General features: G+C 36.5%; 1 protein-coding gene across 1 annotated transcript in view; it reads right to left on the bottom strand.

The window, feature by feature from the left end:
* The window catches only part of ATP10D (ATPase phospholipid transporting 10D (putative)), a gene marked incomplete at its 3' end in the record, with an annotated part of 93087 nt that overhangs the window by 36635 nt on the left and 35214 nt on the right, over positions 1-21238 (bottom strand). The window contains exons 2-5 of the mRNA XM_082654024.1: positions 17060-17385; positions 14633-14827; positions 4109-4313; positions 2881-2966 (exon numbers count right to left, since the gene is read on the bottom strand). Of these exons, the coding sequence (XP_082510150.1) occupies positions 2881-2966; positions 4109-4313; positions 14633-14827; positions 17060-17349 (776 nt within the window). The 5' untranslated portion in view covers positions 17350-17385. The remainder of the gene's footprint in view (positions 1-2880; positions 2967-4108; positions 4314-14632; positions 14828-17059; positions 17386-21238) is intronic.

Consider the following 21238-nt stretch of genomic DNA (forward strand, 5'->3'; position numbering starts at 1 on the left):
TTTGTCTGGATTCTTTCACTCAACATTATTTTGAGATGCATCCACGTTGTTCCATGTACCACCAGTGAATTCTTTTTGCTGCAGAGTAGCATTCATTGTATGGATATACCATTTGTTTTACCTATTTACCTGTTGATGGACATTTGGGTTGTTTCTAATTGGGGCTATTACCAATAAAGCTATTTTGAATGTTTGTGTACAGGTTAGTATATAGATAAATGTTTTCTCTTGGGTATATGGATATATGTTGGATAAATGTTTTCTCTTGGGTAACTTCTTAGGAGTGGAAAAACCAGATCACACGGTAGGTGTGAATTTAACTTTTTAGGAAGTTTCCAAACTATTTGCTAAAGTGGCTGTAGCCATTTCCACTCCTACCAGCAGTACATGAGAGTTCCAGTTTCTCTACATCCTTGTGAAAAGTTGGTATAGTCAGTTCTTTTAATTTAGCAGTTGTAGCTCTGTGGTTTTAATTTGCATCTTTTCACACAGATATTTGTCATCCATGTATCTTCTTTGATGGAGTGTCTGTTCAATTTTTTTGATCATTTAAAAAACTGTATTGTTTGTTTACTTATTACTGAGTTTTGAGATGTCTTTCTCTATTCTGAATACAAGTCCTATATGAGAAACATGCATTGCAAATATTTTCTTCCAGTCTGTGACTTCTGTTTTCATTTGCTTAGCAGTGTCATTTGAAGATATGTTTTCATTTGCTTAGCAGTGTCATTTGAAGAGAATAAGTTTCTAATTTTGATGAAGTTCTTTAATTATTTTTGTCCTTTTATGGTTTGTGCTTTTGGTGTTATATCTAAGAAATCTTTGGCTAACACAAGATACCAAAGATTTCCCCTATGTTTTCTTCTAGGAGTTTTATAATTTCAGGTTTACATTTAAGTAAGTACAGGATCCAGTTTTAGTTAATCTTTTTAAGTGGCGAGAGGTCTAAGTTAAAGTGTTTTTTTAAAGTATAGATGTATAATTGTTGCAGCATCATTTGTTGAAACAACTAACCTTTCTCCACTAAACTGCCTTTGCATCTTTGTCAAAATCCAGTTGCCCATTAATGCCTGGATCAATTTCTGGACTCTAACCTCTTCCACTGACCTATTGGTCTATATGCCAAAAACAAAATCTGGTGGTATTAGCCCTCCAGATCTGTTCTTTTTCAAAGTTGTTTTAGTTAAATGGTTCTTTCTATCTCCACATAAATTTTTAGAATAAACTTGCCAATTTCTAAAAAAAATAAAAGTAAAAAGTAAAACCTTGCTGGGATTTCAATTAGGATTACACTGAATCTACAGATCAATTTGCGAAAAAAATTGATGTCCTAACAATATTGAGTCTTTCAACGCATGAACAACGTATGTCTCTCCATTTAGTTACATCTTTAGTTTAACCCAACAGTGTTCCGTGATTTTCAGTATGCAGGTCTTTCATACCTTTTGTCAGATTTATTCTTAAGTATTTCAATTTTTCTGATGCTATTATAAATTGATTTTTAAAGTTTCTGTATCTGATTGTTCATTGCTAGTGTACAGAAATACAATTAATTTTTGTATATTGATCTTGTTTCCTACAACATTGCTAAACTCAGTTATTAATTCTAGTAGCTTTTTTTGTAGATTTCATCAGGTTTTCTACAAAGACCATCATACCCTCTATGAATAAAAGACAGTTTTACTTCTTTATTACTTGATGCTTTTATTTCATTTTCTTTACATTAGCTAGGCTCTCCAGTACAACCTTGAATAAAAGTGGTGAGAGACAATATCCATGTCTTTTTCCTGATCTTAGGGGAAAAATGCTTACTTAGTCTTTCACTATTAAGTCTGATCCTAGCTGTATGGTTTTTATAGATGCCTTTCATCAGGTTGAGAAAGTTCCCTTCTATTTCCAGTTTGCAAAAGCGGAAGTTACATTTTGTCAAATGCTTTTTCTATATCCATGAGATGGTCACCTGGTTTTTCTTTTTCACTTGTTAATTATCGTTTGTTAATATGGTGAATTACATTGTTTGATCTTCTAATGTTAAGCCAATCTTGCATTTCTGGTATAAGACCTACTGAGTCATTATGTATTAACCTTTTTATATATTGTTGGGTTTGATTTGCTATAATTTGTGTAAATTTTTTTGCATCTATGTTCATGAGGGATATTAATCTTCCCTTAAATGTCTCTGTATTCTTTCGGTATCAGGGTAATGGTATCAAAAAATGATTTAGGAACTTTTTTCTTCTCTGCCATTTCCTCACAAGATCACCGCTATGAAGTAGGTCTAACTAACTCCTCTTAAAAATAAGGAAGGATAAAAAAAGTAACTTGGCTCAAAAAATAAAGCACTTAAGTGGCACAAGCCAGCCTGAATCAGATAAGACCCTAAATTCTAGATGCCCTTGGAAAGGGATGTAGATGCCACAGGAAGCCTCCAGAATGAACACTGTTGTGGATTCCCATACTTTTTCTTAGATGTGTTTCAAAATCATTGGCTAATTTTACCAACTGAATTGTCCACCTACTCTAATTCTAATAGGATAGGAGGACACCATCAGCCTATCATGTCACTTAAGCTGCCCTGTCTGTCCAAACACTTCCTTCCCAATAACTAACATGTCTTGGGCTTAACATGGAGCTCATGTTAAGTCATTCACATACCACTGAAAGAGAGTCTAGGATTATTTTAAGAACAAGGTTTTTTTGTTTTAAAAATATACATAGGTAAATATCAAATAATTAAAATAAGCCAAATTTATAGGTGGCTTAACTTACAGCCTTTAGTGATTTAACTTGGTATAAGTACACAAAAGTTTTTTTGAGTTAAGCATAATTGCAACATACAGTCCCACTCACACCCACAAAGGTAAGTCATGTATCACTCACAGGAATCCTCGGAATCTGCTGAGGTCATTGTTGGGACTTTCACATTCTATCCTACTGGAGAATTTCTCAGGATCAACTTCAGAGTCCTAAAAAATATTTATTTATTTATTATTTATTTATTTTTTAAAATCACCAAACAAAAATTCAATGTTAAATCTTGAGATTTAAGTGTTTATCCTTTCACCAATTGTTAAGATAAAACGAAGGCATGCTTGTCACAAAATTTGTCACAAGTTGCCCAAATGAAGGAAAGTATAGGCATAATTATAAATGAATAAATGAGATCAGAATGGTCCCAGAGTATCAATAAATATCTTCAGGTGATGGGAATGTCTGAATCATATACTGGAATCCATGCAGGACTCCCTGCAGGAGAGAACTTCTCCTCCTACAGGGCACACTCTTTTATCTGGAAGACACTGAAAAGCTGAAAATACTTCTGTTGTTGTTCTTTAACCATATATGTAGCTTCTGAGATCACGTGTGTATTTATACATATATACACACATATATGTATACATATGAGTACTCTGAGCACGTATGCATTTGATCTCAGTAAACTTTATTTAAAAAATTAAAATATGCTAAATATCAATATGTCACAAAATTCTCTAATAGATCAAATATCATCATTTCCATTTTAAGATAAAGAAACTGAGGCATAAAGTGGTTAAGTAACACAGTAATTAAACGGCAGAGCTGGGATTCATTCAAACTCGTGTTAATATAACTTCAAAGGTCTTGTTTACCTCACCACAGCATGGCGAAGGGTCAGAGCTCTGTGGCATGAAAAGTTACAAATTTCTTAAAAGGCCTTGGTATATAAGTAATTACAGATTTTAGGAACAATGACCGATTGATATCTCCAGCTTCAATCAGACATAACATATAAAAATCTAAGTTTAAGAAAAATAAGTTAGAAGTTGATTGTTTCTACTGCAAAAGAATTTTCCAAATTGTAAAATTTGTTGGGTTTCTTAAATTCAATTCCCAGAAATATATGACCGTCAGACTGAAACGTCTGAACTCCGAAGTCATTAAATCCTATTATCTATAAAATATAGCATACCTCTACTGATATCTGGAACTGGATTAAGCTCTCTAGATTTCCATTTTGTAAAGGTAAAAATGAGTTTAAAAAGTCTCTTTATCTGTACATGTGAAAATGAGCTCAGACATCTTCTGAAAAGAAAACGTTTATGTCACCAATGGAGAACACATCATTTACCTGCTCTGTGTATCCCCGAACCACCTGCCTCTGTTTTAAATTGCTCTCTCCATCAAGACCGGAAGTCTCAATGTGACAGATTCCATCTGGATCAGTGGAAAAGAGTAAAACCATATCTGCAGGAATAACCTCGTTACAGGAAAGGCGAATAAAGTCCCCAACAGTAACATCTTTCCAGCATCTGTCGACATATTTTTTCTCTTTCCTAAAATAGAAAAAAAAAAAGTTTAAAAAGAATCTCAAGCCAAAAACACACATAATAGTTTTTTTTTTAATTTTAGTATATAATTTAAAGTGTTAGGGTGAATTTTAATCTGTTAAATGCTAAAAGGGGAAGCCAGAGAATTGGTAACACTTAAATTCCGCAACTTGCTTCACCTGAAAATTTAGTTACTAAGCTGCCAAAACATCAATTCTCTTTTCCTGTGAGATTTTGAACCACTACGCTATTTGGGTAGTTCTTGAATAAAATTAAAATTAACATTGGATGGGTTTATTCATATATGAAGCAATTCCTGCGTGCTATCCTGTAGTCAGGAATCAAGGATCTAAAAGTACCCAAGACACATTATTTGCTCTCAAGAGAGCTTCCTATCTGGCAGATAGGATGGAGAAATTAAAGAAAACCCAAAAGAAATGAAATAAATACCCAGACACAACACTTTAAACATCATTATACCACCAGATTAACACCCCTAATTATCATTTAATTGAAATACTGGTTAAAGTAGTCCTGTGTTGGCTGCAGTGGATCCCTAGAAAGGAGAATGCCAAATTTTAACTCTTTTCAAAAGTGTAGTTTTCCCAATCTATATATTCAATTCTTTTTAAAGGAAAGGCACATGAACTGAGGTTGACTTGCCATAAATGCCCTGATTTACGTTAAAGTTTTTGCCAAACTTCTCATGCCTTTTCATACCAATGGCATGAATTAAGTTCCATAAAGCACTGTCCTTAGAGAAGAATTAGGACATTTGAGGCACAGACTATTATATAACTAGTTAAGCAGCATTTCACACACAATACTGCCAACAAATGTTAGGAAGGTCTGTCTCATCCCCCTATCACCTCCCAAATATCTGCAAAGAACTAGTATTTGTCATAAAAATGCACTTATTTTATAAGTAAAGATTTATTTTCTATTACATTTTTGGAGCTCAATATTCAAATTCATTGTTGAAGAAGCCTGGGAGATAGTTATATTCTAAGCTATATGACCTATATATTAAAAATGAATGCATCATATTAAATAGAAATGCTACCTTAAGCCAATACTTGTATAACTTCTGCTATACAGAACTACATTGGTTATTTCAAGAAATACTTAGCTCAAAGGGCTACTTAAGAAGAACATTTTCAGGACATATTCTCCCAAAATATCTTATGCACCAGGTTGAATCCAACTAAAAGAATTCCTTATTTACCTAAAGAGTTTGTTAGTTTATCAAGAAAGGTAAATCAATGGTTTGTTTTAACAATTTTTTTCTAGTATACACCAGTTTACTCTTCCATGGTGGGAAGTAACAGAGAGAAGACAAAAAAGGTAGGCAGGAGTCATATATATATATATATATATATATATATATATATATATATATTTTAACATCTTTATTGGAGTATAATTGCTTTATAATGGTGTGTTAGTTTCTGCTTTATAACAAAGTGAATCAGCTATATATATACATATATATATATACATATATATATGTATATATATATCCCCATGTCTCCTCCCTCTTGCGTCTGCCTCCCACCCTCCCTATCCCACCCCTCTAGGTGGTCACAAAGCACCAAGCTGGTCCCCCTGTGCTATGCAGCTACTTCCCACTAGCTATTTTACATTTGGTAGTGGATATATGTCCATGCCACTCTCTCACTTCGTCCCAGCTTACCCTTCTCCCTCCCTGTGTCCTCAAGTCTATTCTCTGTGTCTTCATTCCTGTCCTGCCCCTAGGTTCTTCATAACATTTTTTTTTTTTAGATTCCATATATATGTGTTAGCATACGGTATTTGTTTTTCTCTTTCTGACTTACTTCACTCTTTATGACAGACTCTAGGTCCATCCACCTCACTACAAATAACTCAATTTCGTTTCTTTTTATGGCTGAGTAATATTCCATTGTATATATGTGCCACATCTACTTTATCCATTCATCTGTCAATGGACACTTAGGTTGCTTCCGTGTCCTGGCTATTGTAAATAGAGCTGCAATGAACATTGTGGTACGTGACTCTTTTTGAATTATGGTTTTCTCAGGGTATATGCCCAGTAGTGGGATTGCTGGGTTGTATGGTAGTTCTATTTGTAGTTTTTTAAGGAACCCAGGAGTCATATTTTGAAGGTTCAGTCTTACTGCCATTCCTAGGAGTAGGGATTTCATTCCATAGAAAATGGATATTCACTGAAGGTTCACAGAAGGATATGATTCTATTTCTACCTGCTAACTCCTGCTACAGAGTAACGGATGAATTGTTGGGTGGCAGGCTGGTTAGAAATAGGAATGGCAAGGAACCAATGGAAAGTTATTGAAATAATTCAGGGGAGGGATAAAGATGGTTAGAATTAAGGCAGCAAAAAAGATGGATGAAAGGAGATTAAGTCAAGACATATTTGGTTACTAGAGACAAGTATTCTGACTTATTACACGCAAAGTTATCAAGGGTGACACTATGGTGTCTAACTTGTATGGTGAGTGGGGCCTTTCACCATGTCCCAGATTTTAGAAGCAACTGATTGCATCATGGTGAAGATAATAAATTTGGTTTGGAAAGTTTTTATTTGAAGTGAGATATAAAATTGAAGAGGTCCAGCATTTTGATGGTTTTGATCAGAAGTTCATGAGTAGAAATATAAACTTGCAAGTCCTAGGTACATAAAGGGCAGCTGACACAAGGTAACGACCCAAGAGGAAATGTCGAAGAAATCAAAAAAGAAGGACATTTCAAAAAGGGAGCCATCATAGTAACAAAAGCCACAAAGGGGTCATGCCTGTGATATGTGGTTATTAGAATGTCTGCTATCAAGTTGATAGCATGAAACTGTTGATGCGGAGAGTGAAGACGAAAGTGAGACCTCCAGTGAATTAAGGCATAACTGGAAGTTGAAGAAGTAGAATATTTCATGAAGTTTAGCCCTGAAAGGAATAAAGGGTGAAAGCAGCCACTGCAAGGGAAGGTAAGGCAAAGGACAGTAAGGATGAAAGAACTGGGCATGCACGTAGCATGCAGGGAAGAAGCCCATGGAGAAGGCAAGGTAGAAGAGAGGACAGCGTTGGAGGGTGCTGTTTGAGGCTATGGAGAAGCAACAAGGAATGGAATTAAGAATGCAGATGAAAGAATTACTATTACAAGCAGGGAGTCACCTTTTCATGTAAAGTCAGAAGAAAGTAGGTGAAGATGTAGATGATGTAAGAAAGAACTGAAGTACCTAATTCATGCTTAATGACCTCTACGTTTTCTATGAAGAAAGCTATAAGAAAATTTGCTGAGAATTTGTAAAAGTAGGGAGAGAAGACAGATTTGATATTAGGGTTAAGGATTTTATTTTTCTTTCAAACAGAAGAAATAGAATTCCTCTAAGGGACAAGTTTATTTACTCTACATTGGAACAAAATTCAAATGAGGTCAATTTTACAATTAAATTAACTTTTCCCCATTTGGAGTCCATACTAGGATATTTTTAAAGTAGCTAATTTTCCCAATAGGTAGCTAGTTCAGGTCAATTAAACACATACTGATCTTAATTTATGTGAGTTACCACGTCAGGTGCTAAGAATACAAAAGTGATTAAGATATGGTGATCTCCCTATGGAAGTTATGGTCAAAATTTGAAAAAGTGACACAAACAGCAATTTTATAAGAGGTATGCACAGGTTATTATGGGAGCAAACAGTTGGGACATTTAACTCTGGAGGAGGTGAGCCTTGCAGGATGATCTAGAGTGAGTCAGGTGAAGAAAGGTGGGACAGTGTATCAGTCAGAGTGAGAGTGGAGGCACAATGCCATAGGGCATGGGAGAAGAGCATGATGTTTGAAACTACAAGCTAAGTGACAAATGCTCATTGCCAATTTTAACTAGCTTTGAGAATTTTTAATTGTGGTAGACTCAACATGAGGTTATATTTCCTTCTCGGATATAGAATTAAAAGTAGTAAAAGAACTTTCTCCTTCTCCCACAGCCTAAATGTACAACTAGAATTTCTTGTATCTACTTGGTTATTTGTGCTTCTGCAATTACTCTCACTGGTCAGGATATAGCACTTATAATCCATTCTTCAGGCAAACTTCTAGACCCATTTTGCTTCTTTAAGAATTCAATGTCACACAGCTTTTATGTCAATACACAATCACTGGGGAAAGTTGGGAAGAATACACTGGACTATCAATAGTGATTCCACTGGGGTGGAGGTTGGAAGGAGAGAGGTGGAAAGACAGAAAATGTGGACTTCCACTTCCTACTTTAACAAATTGAAAGAGAGGAAGAGTGGGATTATGAATGAGTTTTTCTTTTTGATGTTCTTTAGTATTTTTCCAATAAAACACTAAAAACAGTTTATAAAACGCAAATACTGAATAATCATTGGACACAAGATAGTTAAGATTTACTGGATGCTTTATATTCATCAATTCATTTAATTTTTATAACTGTTATGTGGGTGGTACGATGAATGCACTATGCCCCACTCCCCCACCTCTTAGAAATGAGAAAAACTGACTTTGACAGGTTAAGTCACTAGCTCCAGGTCACACAGTTCCTAGTATTCCTGGGATTTGAAACAAGGCAGGTAGCTCCAGAGTCCATCTCTCAAATACTAGACTTTACTCCCAGCTATAGTAACTTACCAATGACCACCAAACAAAACATGGTTTAATTGTGTATTAGAAAGTGAATTTCAAGAACCACTGCTTTGGAAAATGTCACACATCGATAAGGTTAATATCTTAGAAAGCCACTGATATTTAGTCTCATTTCAAGAATCATGAAATTCTATGAATTTATGAGATAATTCTAAAATATTAATATTAGCTAGTATTTTTAAACTCCTAACACCAACAATATGGTGATTTTTAAAGATCAGAAAAGAGTATGTTTCTGGAGGGCAGGCATTTTATCTGTTTTTTGTTTAAACCTCCAAATCTCTCAGTGCCTACAACACAGTAGGCACTTAAATTTGCTGGATGATTAATAGTTTTATTTTCAGCACACTTCTATTATCCTTGAAGCAAACCTTAAAACCTTACAAACGGCTGCCATTTTAAAGGCAGGTTTTGGATAATAATTCAACCTTAAGTCAGGTTTTGGATAATAGTTCATTCTAATGTAATTGCGGTGTAATAGGGTTTAAATGTTTAATTTCTATTCTGGTGTTTGTTATTTCCCTATGATACTTTCCCAAAGAAAATTAAGCACCTCGTGAAAGACCACATATTATTACAAATAAGAACCAAATTATCTGCATAGAAATGTTAATATGCTTCTTCCGGAAGCTTGCAAGATTTAACAGCTGCATACTTTCAACTTAATTTTACTGAGAAATAATTTGTCCTCTAAAGTAATTTCTTTGTATTTAATAAGAATTTAAGTTAGTACATTAACTTAAATCAACAAGACATGGTCTTAGAGCCTACGTTTATTTCTTTATATCCTTATAATTTGTTCCAAGAACAAGGGACGAGGGGTTAGAATGTAAGCATTATTTCTTCTATACCAAACAAAAGCAAATTACATAGAATATAATAAAAAGACATAAAGAGCTACCCAATTCTATTATGAAATGCAATCATAAAGTGATATCTTGGACTAGACCTTAAACAACTGAAAAGAATATTGCATCTCATCTTTACGTTTATATGCAGATCAACTAAGACAGATCCAAACTATGTCTAAAGGGACCCGTGAGAAAAAAATTATACCAGGTTTCCCATTAGGGAATTTTAGTATTTATAAAATCATACAATGTTTGAACAAGTTCTCAAATATTAATTAAATGACTTGATCATATGACAAACTCTAGCTTATAGTCATTATTAACTTACAATAATCATAATAGCTAACCTTTACTTAGCACTTGAAAGGGTTAGGTACTATGCTTACTGTTTTATACTATTTTATTCATAATGAAGGGAACTGGAGTTTATAATAATATAACTGGAGTTACATAATTTGCCCAAGGCTACACAGCTACTAAGTGAAGGAATCAGGATTAGAACTTTTTAGAATAAGCTAAAAAAGCAAACAAACAGTAACAACTCTAAACTAGCACTAAAAATCAGCAATTATTTATGTACAAGAATTTGTATTTAAAAATACATGTAAGTATTCTTTCCATTTGCTAAATTTGGCATTAGCTGAGCAATCTTAAAATTGGTCAAAATATGGATTTTGTTCATCGTATAATCACTGTAAAATCCTATTTCCTACAGCTATTTTTTGAAGGCAGAGACTATATGAACATTTCACCTCTCTATCCCTGGCACATAATAAGCATTTAAATGTCATCAAATGATTCACAGCACTGTTTCAGTAAAGTGCTCTATGACTTTAAAATAAAAACCATGAACTATTTTTTCATTTTTTCTATACATCAATTTTTCTGGTTCCCTTTAGATTAGACATCAGTATAAGAAAAAAAAAGAACTAATTTTTCCTTATTTAAGTACAGTTCACATCATCTTACAAAAGAGAAAAAAGTTACTTTGTTTTCTGTAATAGGTCTTTAAAATCAATTTGGGGAAAGCCACTGAAGAATTCTAATAATGGGGCTTCCCTGGTGGCGCAGTGGTTGAGAGTCCACCTGCCGATGCAGGGGACGCGGGTTCGTGCCCCGGTCCGGGAGGATCCCACATGCCACGGAGCGGCTGGGCCCGTGAGCCATGGCCGCTGAGCCTGCGTGTCGGGAGCCTGTGCTCCGCAACGGGAGAGGCCACAACAGTGAGAGGCTCATGTACCGCCAAAAAAGAAAAAAAAAAAGAATTCTAATAATGAACAAAATTCAGAATCCTACAGGTTTTGGCTTAAATATCACTTCTTCAGAGGAGTCTTCCCTAACCATTGGCTCATGTAACACTGAAAACAAATGTCCACCATCAGGACAAGGCTTTGAGTTACTGTCCTCCCAAAACAACAACAACAAAATTATGTCATCTGGCTGAACCCTTGGTCAGTCAAGTGAACTTAAATTTGTTCAGAATATACTTGTTTATTATAAAACTAAACTTCTAAACTTAGATATCATTTATTCTGACTTGGAAACTAGAATAGAACAGAATCTCTAGTCTGACAAATTTAGAATTAGCGTCTTATGAAAGTTGAGTCTCTATCAGAGCACTGGAATCAACCCAAGAAATATGCCAAATGCTCTGAGACCTCAGAATAGTGACAGCATCTGTCCAATGGAGCCTCTGAAGTCTTTCCAAAGGCTGAAACAGGTGCCTACCTTTGGGCTCAAAGCTCAGTCTTTTAGCTCTTCACATTTTCTCCCTTGAGGATTCACGTCAAACTCCTAACTCGTAAAGGGACTGATGACTTTGAAATTTCTCTCTGTAGCTTTTTGTGCCCTATTTGCCCACTGGGCATTTCCACTCAGATGCCTGTCTTACTATCATTTACAGTTCACTCTACCTGAGATGAATTTAATGCTCCCTGTTTCTATCAGTGGTACTTTTATCCTCCAAAGCAGAAAGAAAAAAAAAAAAATCACAAAAGTTCACCAAATTCCACTGGGTTCTTCTTCATAGTATCTCTTCTATGAATCCCCTCCTGTACTTAGCATCTACTCCCAATAGTACCCTGGACTGATTAGTAGAGGCAGATCTATACAGAAGCCATTCCCATGACCTGAGAGGACCAAGCCTCCTGAAGCACAACCTTTACCATGTTACTTCTTAACTCAAAAAATGCATTCTCTACCACTAAAGGAAAATATCTGTGATGGTTAATTTTATGAGTCAATTTCACTGGGCCACAGGATGCCCAGGTATTTGGTTCAACATTATTTCTAGGTGTGTCTGTGAGTGTTTCTGGAAGAGATTAGCATTTGAATTGGTGAACTGAGTAAAGCAGATGGCCCTCCCCAGTGTGCGTGGGCATCATCCAATCCGTTGAGGGCCTGAATAGAACAAAAAGGTGAAGGAAGGTTGAATTCACTCTCTGCCTGCCTGACTGAGCTGGGACACTGATCCGCCCTTCACACTCCTGATTCTCAGGGCTTCAGTCTCAGACTGGAATCTATACCATCGCTCTCTGGCCTTCAAACTACACTGTTGGTCTTCCTGGGACTCCAGCTTGCCGATGGAAGATAGTGGGACTCTTAGCCTCCACAATCCCATGAGCCAATTCCTTAAAATAAATCTTATTCCTATTGATTCTGTTTCTCTGGAGAACTCTTTTACTCAATGTCTAAGCAGTATCCTGGTCATTGGAGTGTCTCCAACAGTAGGCTTCAAATTCCCTCTTTAACTTTTTATTTCTGATTACTGCCCCTTAACTTGGTTACTCCCCTCAGGCCAAGTTACCACACTCACTAACCTCAGAATATTCCATAAGCTTTCCAAACTCTGAAATGAAAACAAGTAACACCAAACCCTTACTTGTAAAGCAGTTAACATATTCAGAATTTCACAAATCTATTCCTAATGATGACTTTTTAAGAAGTAGATACATTTCTCATGAAAGGGAACTCCAGAGAATTAACATTATAAACGCTGTAATTTATTTTCACAAAAGACACCCAAATAAGGACTTAAATATATTCCTTCTTGAAAAGGGAACCCTCCTACACTGTGGGTGGGAATGTAAATTGGTGCAGCCACTATGGAAAACAGTATGGAGGTTCCTTAAAAAACTAAAGATAGCGCTACCATATGATCCAGCAATCCTACTCCTGGGTGTATATCCAGAAAAAAAACATAATTTGAAAAGATACATGCATCCCAATGTTCACAGCAGCACTATTTACAATAGTCAAGACATGGAAGCAACCTTAAGTGTCCATCGACAGATGAATGGATAAAGAAGGTAAAGTACACGTACACACACACACACACACACACACAGACAGGAATACTATTCAGTCATAAAAAAAGAATGAAATAATGCCATTTACAGCAACATGGATGCAACTAGAAATCATACTAAGCGAAGTAAGTCAGAAAGAGACAAATACTATATGATATCACTTATATGTGGAATCTAAAATATGACACAAATGAACTTACCTATCAAACAAACAGACTCACAGACATAGAGAACAAACTTGTGGTTGCCAAGGGGGAGGGCAGTGGGGGAGGATGGATTGGGAGTTTGAGATAAGCAGATGCAAACTATTATATATAGAATGGATAGACAATAAGGTCCTACTGTGTAGCACAGGGAACTATATTCAGTATCCTGTAATAAATCATCATGGAAAAGAATATAAAAAAGAATGTATATACATATAACTGAATCACTTTGCTGCACAGCAGAAATTAACATTGTAAATCAACTATACTTCAGTAAAATAAATTTTAAAATATATTCCTCTTTGATCTAGTAATTCCATTTCTAATTATAATGCTGAAATAATCATAGATCTTCAACACTTTTGTATAAGAATACTCACTGAAACATACATTCTCAGAATTATATAAATATGGGAAATGTTAAATTACCTTAGAGTCATATTATAGACAATGCAGCTATTAAAAGTACTTTCTTGAAGGTTAAAGACATGGGAAATATTTATAGTGTAATATTAGGCTAAAAGAATTAGAATAAAATATATGTAGCACAATCCCGATTTTGTAAACCGTCCCCCATGGGTTTACCCCTACCACAATATGCACATGACTTGAAGGAATACATCCCAGCGTGATAAATAACTGTCTCCGGACACTAGCATTTTAGCATTCATAAATGTAGTCATTCATAAACAGCAGAGTTCAAAACTCACCTTAATGGACTTTATTCTTGGCTTTCTATTTCATAAATACTGGAAATACAAGTCTCCAACAGAGCAAATGTGCTTCTGAAATGCACATTTCAGAATGTGCCCTCTGTTGTTGCCACAGCAGGAAGGGTTTTATAGGCTGCTGGCTTTGTGCACAAAAAAGAACACACTTCTCCATTTCTCACAATCCCTTTCCTCCACAGGAAGCTCATCTTCTCTTTTTTCATATCCCCTGTTGTTTTTCCATATTCATGTTTTTCATATCCCATCCTCTCTTAATCCCAAATTGTAACATCTAGGATTAAAAACTAACTGCTTGCTTTCCTTCTTATGGTTTGAAGTTTAATCCTTTCAATTCCACTTACGCCTAAATTATAGACACTCTTGCTTTATCAACTCCTGGGGTGACAATGGCTTACACATTGTTTTCCTATGATGTCTGAATTTAATTCCCTGTAGGACTTGAATAAATATTAGTTGAAAACACGCCCACCCTCCAAGTGTCCTAGTCACACCTAAGGGGGAAAAAGTAACATTCTGCATGTTTCTAAATGATGCCTGTGTATTCCCCAGCACAGCTCCTGTTACACTTACCTACTGTAAACTTTAGTTACTAAGTTGTTGATCTGTTTGTCAAGTTTGTATTTTCGGTAATCTTCCAAGCCATCTTTAATTGCAATAATTGTAAGGACAACCACCAGAGGCAGCATCGTAATTTCCTTTTGAAAGGCTTCTACCAAAGGCACCCAGTTCAGGACAACTAGAAACAGGAAATATAAATTGGCGACTCTGCAACCCAAACACACACAAGGAGGTATTAACATATCATGTAAAAGCCTGCAGCGAAAGAGGCAAAAGACCTGACGGTGTTTCCTACAAGTTTCTATCAGCTGATTTTGGATGCTACAAAACAGAGAGAACTAGCAAAATCTAACAAATCTGAATGAACAATTTATTACCCCCCCAGACATTTGGCTTGAGTATACTTTAATAAATGTGAGATATTTATTACATATATTATAGTAAATATTGCAATGTGACAGTCTTGAGTTGTATAACACATAAATATAAAGCACAGTAGGAAGTACTTTTTTCAGTTCAAAAAACTTAAGAGGAAATTCAGAGTTAATGTGTTGTAAAAACAAAAAACAAAACAACAACAAAAACCAACTCTCTAACTTTCAGAAGTTAATTTGATTGTCCAAACATAAGATTCAAACAAGGCTCAAAATACTGGGTCAGCCAAAAAGTTCCATAACATCTTATGGAAAAACCCCAACAAACTTTTCTGGCCAGCCCAATAATTAGAAAAGTCCGAGGGTTTGCTTTTCGCTAAGATCAATGTTTCCATTTCTGCTTTTATGCTACTCAGAACCAATTTTTTAAGGAACTTCCTCTATTCCTCTATTTTACATATTCAAATATTTCCCCACTGGACCCTAAGGCAAATTCAGGCGGCCTCTTTCCTTAAAAGAAACAAAATCTCAATCTTGCATGGTTCCTTGAATTTTTGTCACATATTTTCCCCATGACCAAACTTCTCAGAATAATCTACACATACCCCTCCTTCCTCACCTCTAATTCCTTTTACCTTGAAATTTTTTTCTTAGCCCTTTTTGCTATTTCTGTGGCTTCAATGATTTCCATGTGAACTACATCCAAATCTATAGGGCTAGGCCCTGAACTCTGTTCAAATTCCAGGTTCTAATTCCATCAAGGACACTAGATTGCAAGCTCCCATAGACAGAAATACCCACAGCAGTTAAAGCCATTAATTCAATAAATTCACATCTGTACTTTAACCATATCCACTGTTCCATGAATGTATATAAAATGAAAAATGAGAATGAATGTACGTGGAATGAATAATAAATGCTGAGACTCTCTACACTGATATTAGCATCTCAAACTCATCATCTACAAAAACAAAATAATCTTCTAGCTGATCTTCTTTTTACCCCTGTCATTCCTTTTTCTGTTAAACCTCCTGGTCATCACATCTCAACTTGTTCACATCATCTTTTGACTCCTTTCACTTAATTCCCTACATCTAATCCATAGTATCTGTAATAGATTATCCTCCTTTTTATCCCCACATTGTTCTAAGTTCAGGTCTCCATTACAACTCTCCGGGATATATGCAGCATTTTCCTAGATGTTTTCTCCTGCCTTCGATTTGCCTCTAATTGCATTAGTCGCAGAGGACTACTTCCCAGGCCTCCAGCAAATCTTCTATGCTACAGCCATTCTGCTTTTACTCATATTCCTTCCTCCATCTGAAATGTGCTTTGCAGACACCTCTGCCTTGAACATCTTAACCTTCATCATTAAGTTCACGTGCCACTTCCCTTCTATTGCTCTGGCTAGTAGTATTATTTCTCTTTTTGAGGTTTCCATCCTAGTTGGTAGCACCTTATAACACTCATCCCATCCACTACGCCTTTTCATTGTATAAGCATCTTGTTTCCCTTGCTAAATATAAAACTGTAAGGAAAGAAGCACCATTTAGCCTTGCATTCCCTTCAATACCTAACCTGATTGGAGAGCTTCCATAAATACATATTACTCTGAATTACGTCTTTGTTTCACCTAACCTTACAGCTTACATCTGAATTTGCTTCAGAGCTCTATTTTCTCCTATTATCAAGAAGAAAAAGCTAGAATTAAAATACACCATGGTTTAATGGAAAAAACACCAAAGCAAGAGTGAGAAGACTCAAGGCTATAGCCCCTCGTCTGCTTTCGGCATCACACTGGCTAAACCACTGTGCCAAACTTAGTTTCTTAATCTGTAATATGAAGGTAACAATATCGTCTCTTGTCATGAGAAAGCATCTTATTAATTATAAAGTGTTATGTGAATGTAAGAGGTCATCGTTCCACAACAGACTACCAGAATTGTCAAAGATAATGTCACAAGCCTTAGGCTTAGGTAACAATGTTAGGAAAATGAAAAATCTTATACATCAATTAGAATGACCAAGAACATTCTAAGATTATTTTCCCAAAAAATAAAAGTACCTGTGAAATTGTTCAAATAAATTTCTTGGCACAAAATTCAAAAGCGTGTACTTCGTTGTCCGTATTCTGTTATTCACGTAGGTTCCAGAAAACTTTTCGTACTCGTCCTTGAAGGGCTGGAGGTGGGGAACAACCACCCGGTGCTTTCCTGCCAGTCTGGGGGTCTGGGAGGACTTGCCCCTGAAGGCAAGTAAAGAGGAATAGCTGTATGGCCTCTCATGATCGTCCCTGTTTTCACCGCCAGTCGGCCGCTGCCAGTGGTATCTGGCCCATTGAAGAGGCTCAGTCATGTCCAAATGCGGTGAGATCCAGGTTGTGCAGGTAATCTGGCAAAACAAAGAAAAACCCACTAAAATACTTCTCATGAGCTTCCGGAAAGTCTTAAAGAATAGTCAGAATAGTAAAATTAAATTTTTTTCTATATTAAATAAACAAATGACTCAATGGCTCAAGGTATCAATGTGAGAGTAAAGCGAGTCACTGGAACTCTGTTTTAACCAGATCTTTATGAAATAGAGCATACACCTTCTGCCTCATGGGCTGATCACCTAAGCAACAAGAGACAGCCCCTAAAAGGCTACTTACTCCACAACTTGAGGCAAATAATTTGGGCTTACTACGTACAAGTCTCTTAACTTATCATCAGTTTTCTCATCCATGAAATGGGACTGCCACACATGTCAAGAAATTGTTGTGAGGATTAAGGGAATAACATGTAAATCACCTAGCATAAACCCCGATACAGAGTAAGCAGTCAGTAAAAACCATTCTGTGCAGATAACAAAAATGGCCACAAATGCTTTCCATCCCTGTATGCACATCCTTTCACCCATCAAGTAGTGAAGTCTTTCTCTACCCATTGCAGCTACGCTTGCCCAAGTGCCTTGCTTTCGCTAATGAAACTCTAGTAAACCTGATACAAGTAGAGGCTTGAAAAGTGCTTGCTCACGGGACTTCCTTGACTCCATTTTTCCCACTACCACATGCCTGAGTCTAGGCCAGTCTCCTAGATGATGAGTACTCCTGACCCACTTAGCAACTATTGCTCCTGTCAACATATGAATGAGGCCACTGACTGCCCGCTGACTGCCAACACGTGAGTGTGCCCAGAGGACACAATCTAGCACCGAGATGAGCTGTCCCAACTGAGCACAACCCCAACTGCCAACCCACCAAACTGTGAGTCAGTAGAAGTTACACCACCATGTTTTGGGGGTGGTGTGATAGAAAACAAACCTAACTCCTATCTAATCTCTTCCTTATTTTCCTCATTTTCAAGTGCTTCTTATTTTCCGAGAAATTCAGCCCTGACTAGAACGTATGCCCATTAATTTAAAAAAGGAAAAAAAAAAAGCTAACATTTATTAAGAGCACACTCTACTCCAAACACTTTGCAAAGCATTTTACGTGCCTTATCGTATCTAGTATTTACATCAACCTTATGACAAAGTCGTTATTTCCATTTTACGAAAGAGGAAACAGGCTTAGAGAAGTTTAGTGACGTACTGAAATTCACGTGATTAATAAGTAGGTAAGGCTGACTCAAATCAAATCTTTCCAACTCAGCAGCCTGCTTTTAGCTGTTAATGTGCTTCATTTCACTTTGTATCCAGAGTAGCTGGCACTTAGCAGATGCCCGAAGTTCATGCAGCAGGCTATGAGCATTGAGCATGTCAGCAAGCGTGTGGAGGCAAGGTCTGGAGGCCTCACTTTCTATCCTTGCTTTATCAATGTCATTGCGTTTAGTTGATCGTTTTAGGTTGCAGTGCACCTCTGGAGATTTTTAGTAAATCTGTGGGTGCGTCCTGATAATATGAACTGGTAACAAAACTCCCCAGATGAATCTGACTCAGGCGGTCCATGACCGCATTTGCAGAAAAACTAGGTTATGTGCTAGAAACTCCACTGGCTAGGGACACAGATATGATTAAGACCTGGATTCTCATCTCTAGGATCTCAGGGTCTAGGTGAGGCCATAGGTACACAAATATATAAATGCAATCCCAAGTGCAAAATAGTGTTCAAGGCACTGAAATAGTCTGGGCAAATTATTTAAGCTTGCTTCCTTCCTAAGCTTCATTTTAAGTTTATAACACGTCTATTGATTATTTTCTCTAAAGTGTTATACTAATCAGAAATTAACAGTTTCCCCCTAAGGACGTTAAAACTGTATCCAGCATTCATGGATCTGAAATCATAAATCATTACCTAGCAGCACTGAAAGATTTGGTCCTATTCTAGTAATTCTAGTGAATCACTAGTTTTAATAATCCATGCTAGCTAATACACTTGTTTACTCTATACTGGTCTTTAAGCAATTCCAGGGATTACAGTTATATAGCATCACTTTATCACTGTATTTACAGAAAATAAGTTGAATCACAATCTCACAAGAAGTCATCAGATCTTTAAAATTTATATGATCTAAAGCAAACAGGCAGAAAGTCACTTTTAATGGGAAGAATACACTGGCCTCCAAAGGTGTGTATTTGTGCCTGGATCCACAATACATAGCGTCTACTGTTAGAGAAAATACCCATAAAGTTGGTTTTATCAGTTTTATACTAGTAATGGAAACAATACAAAAAAAGTTCTACCCCCATCAGTTTGCTGCCCTTTGGAGTTTGCTCTCTCAATTATCTGTCCAGAGAGCTAAATCAATGTAAACGGGTCAGAATAATCCTATCTTTTCAATATAATGTTTTAAAAATCTGTCTCTGAAGTAATTTGAAAAGCCTCGTTTTCACTTCGGTATAGTTGACCCTTGAACCATGTAGGGGTGAGGAGTGCCCACCTTCCTCAAAGTAGAAAATCTACCCATAACGTGTACTTGGCCATCCATTTCCACAGTTCCTTAGGCACCCGCAGATTCAACCAACTAGGATTTGGTAGTATTGTAATATTTACTACTGAAAAATACCCAAGTATAAGTGGATCCCTGAAATTCAAACCTGCATTTTTCAAGGGTCAACTGCATATAAAAATAGCTTCTTAACCTATAACTAGTAATGAGAGCTTGGAGTTATTAAAGTAGTTCATAACATATTCAGAAATCTCCCCAGAATAAGGATGTAAGATAGTGCTTTATCAATGAATCAATAAATAATGTAAAATACTTAACATAAGCACTAGGGGCTTTTCATGCATTTCCTCCCATCAGGTGACCATTATGACAAACCTCACAGTTTTTAGAAGGTTGAAATTAGTACAATTTTATATTATTTCTGGAAACTTTAAAAGAGAAGTTTTCATTTGCAACTAAATTCTTATTAAGACAGAGGAGTGTGTATCCCTCTAGGGTCCACAGTCTCACACAACAATCTAGATTCTACTTAGATTTTTTAATTTTGGAATACAATTTCTTCAGAATTCAAACTTAGAAATAATTAAACAAATACAGCATGTAGGGGGTGTTAACTTCAGGTAATTCATGGTGTATCACCTCTGGCCCGGGGATGGAGAGGCGTCTGCGGACCCCTGAGATGGAGAAGTTGTTAATGTTTTCAAGGGATTGAGCAAAAAGGACCAAGTGTGGAGGTAATTAACATGTGGTAAAAATTCTTTCAAATTTCCAGCTTAGAATTTATACCATCTTAGATCGAGGAGCAACGACCAAGGATCTATAATATTTAGTCACTCTAGCTCAGTGCTTACAAAATTTGTTAACTGCCAGGCCAGTAAGAAATACATTTTATGATGCAACCTGGAAAACAGACACACACATACAGCTAAAACAAAGTCGTACAGAACAATTCTTGCCCTTCCTACTTGCCATGCATGCATCTTCTAATCTACTCTATTCTCTTTCTCAGTCTCTCTTTTTTTTTTTTTTTGCAGTACGCGGGCCTCTCACTGTTGTGGCCTCTCCCGTTGCGGAGCACAGGCTCTGGACACGCAGGCCCAGCGGCCATGGCTCAAGGGCCCAGCCGCTCCGCGGCATGTGGGATCTTCCCGGACCGGGGCACGAACCCGTGTCCCCTGCATCGGCAGGCGGACTCTCAACCACTGCACTACCAGGGAAGCCCAGTCTCTCTCATTTTAACACTGGTCAAGCTGCACTGAATTGGTTTCAAGGTTCACTAATGTGTTGCTCTACATACTTTGGAAAGACACTGATTGCATGTGGAACCACATGGGTTGAAAGCATACATGGAAGTGGACAGAGCCATTTTTAGCCCC

The sequence above is a fragment of the Grampus griseus genome, assembly GCF_964374135.1.
Source record: "Grampus griseus genome assembly, chromosome: 4".
NCBI lineage: Eukaryota > Metazoa > Chordata > Mammalia > Artiodactyla > Delphinidae > Grampus > Grampus griseus.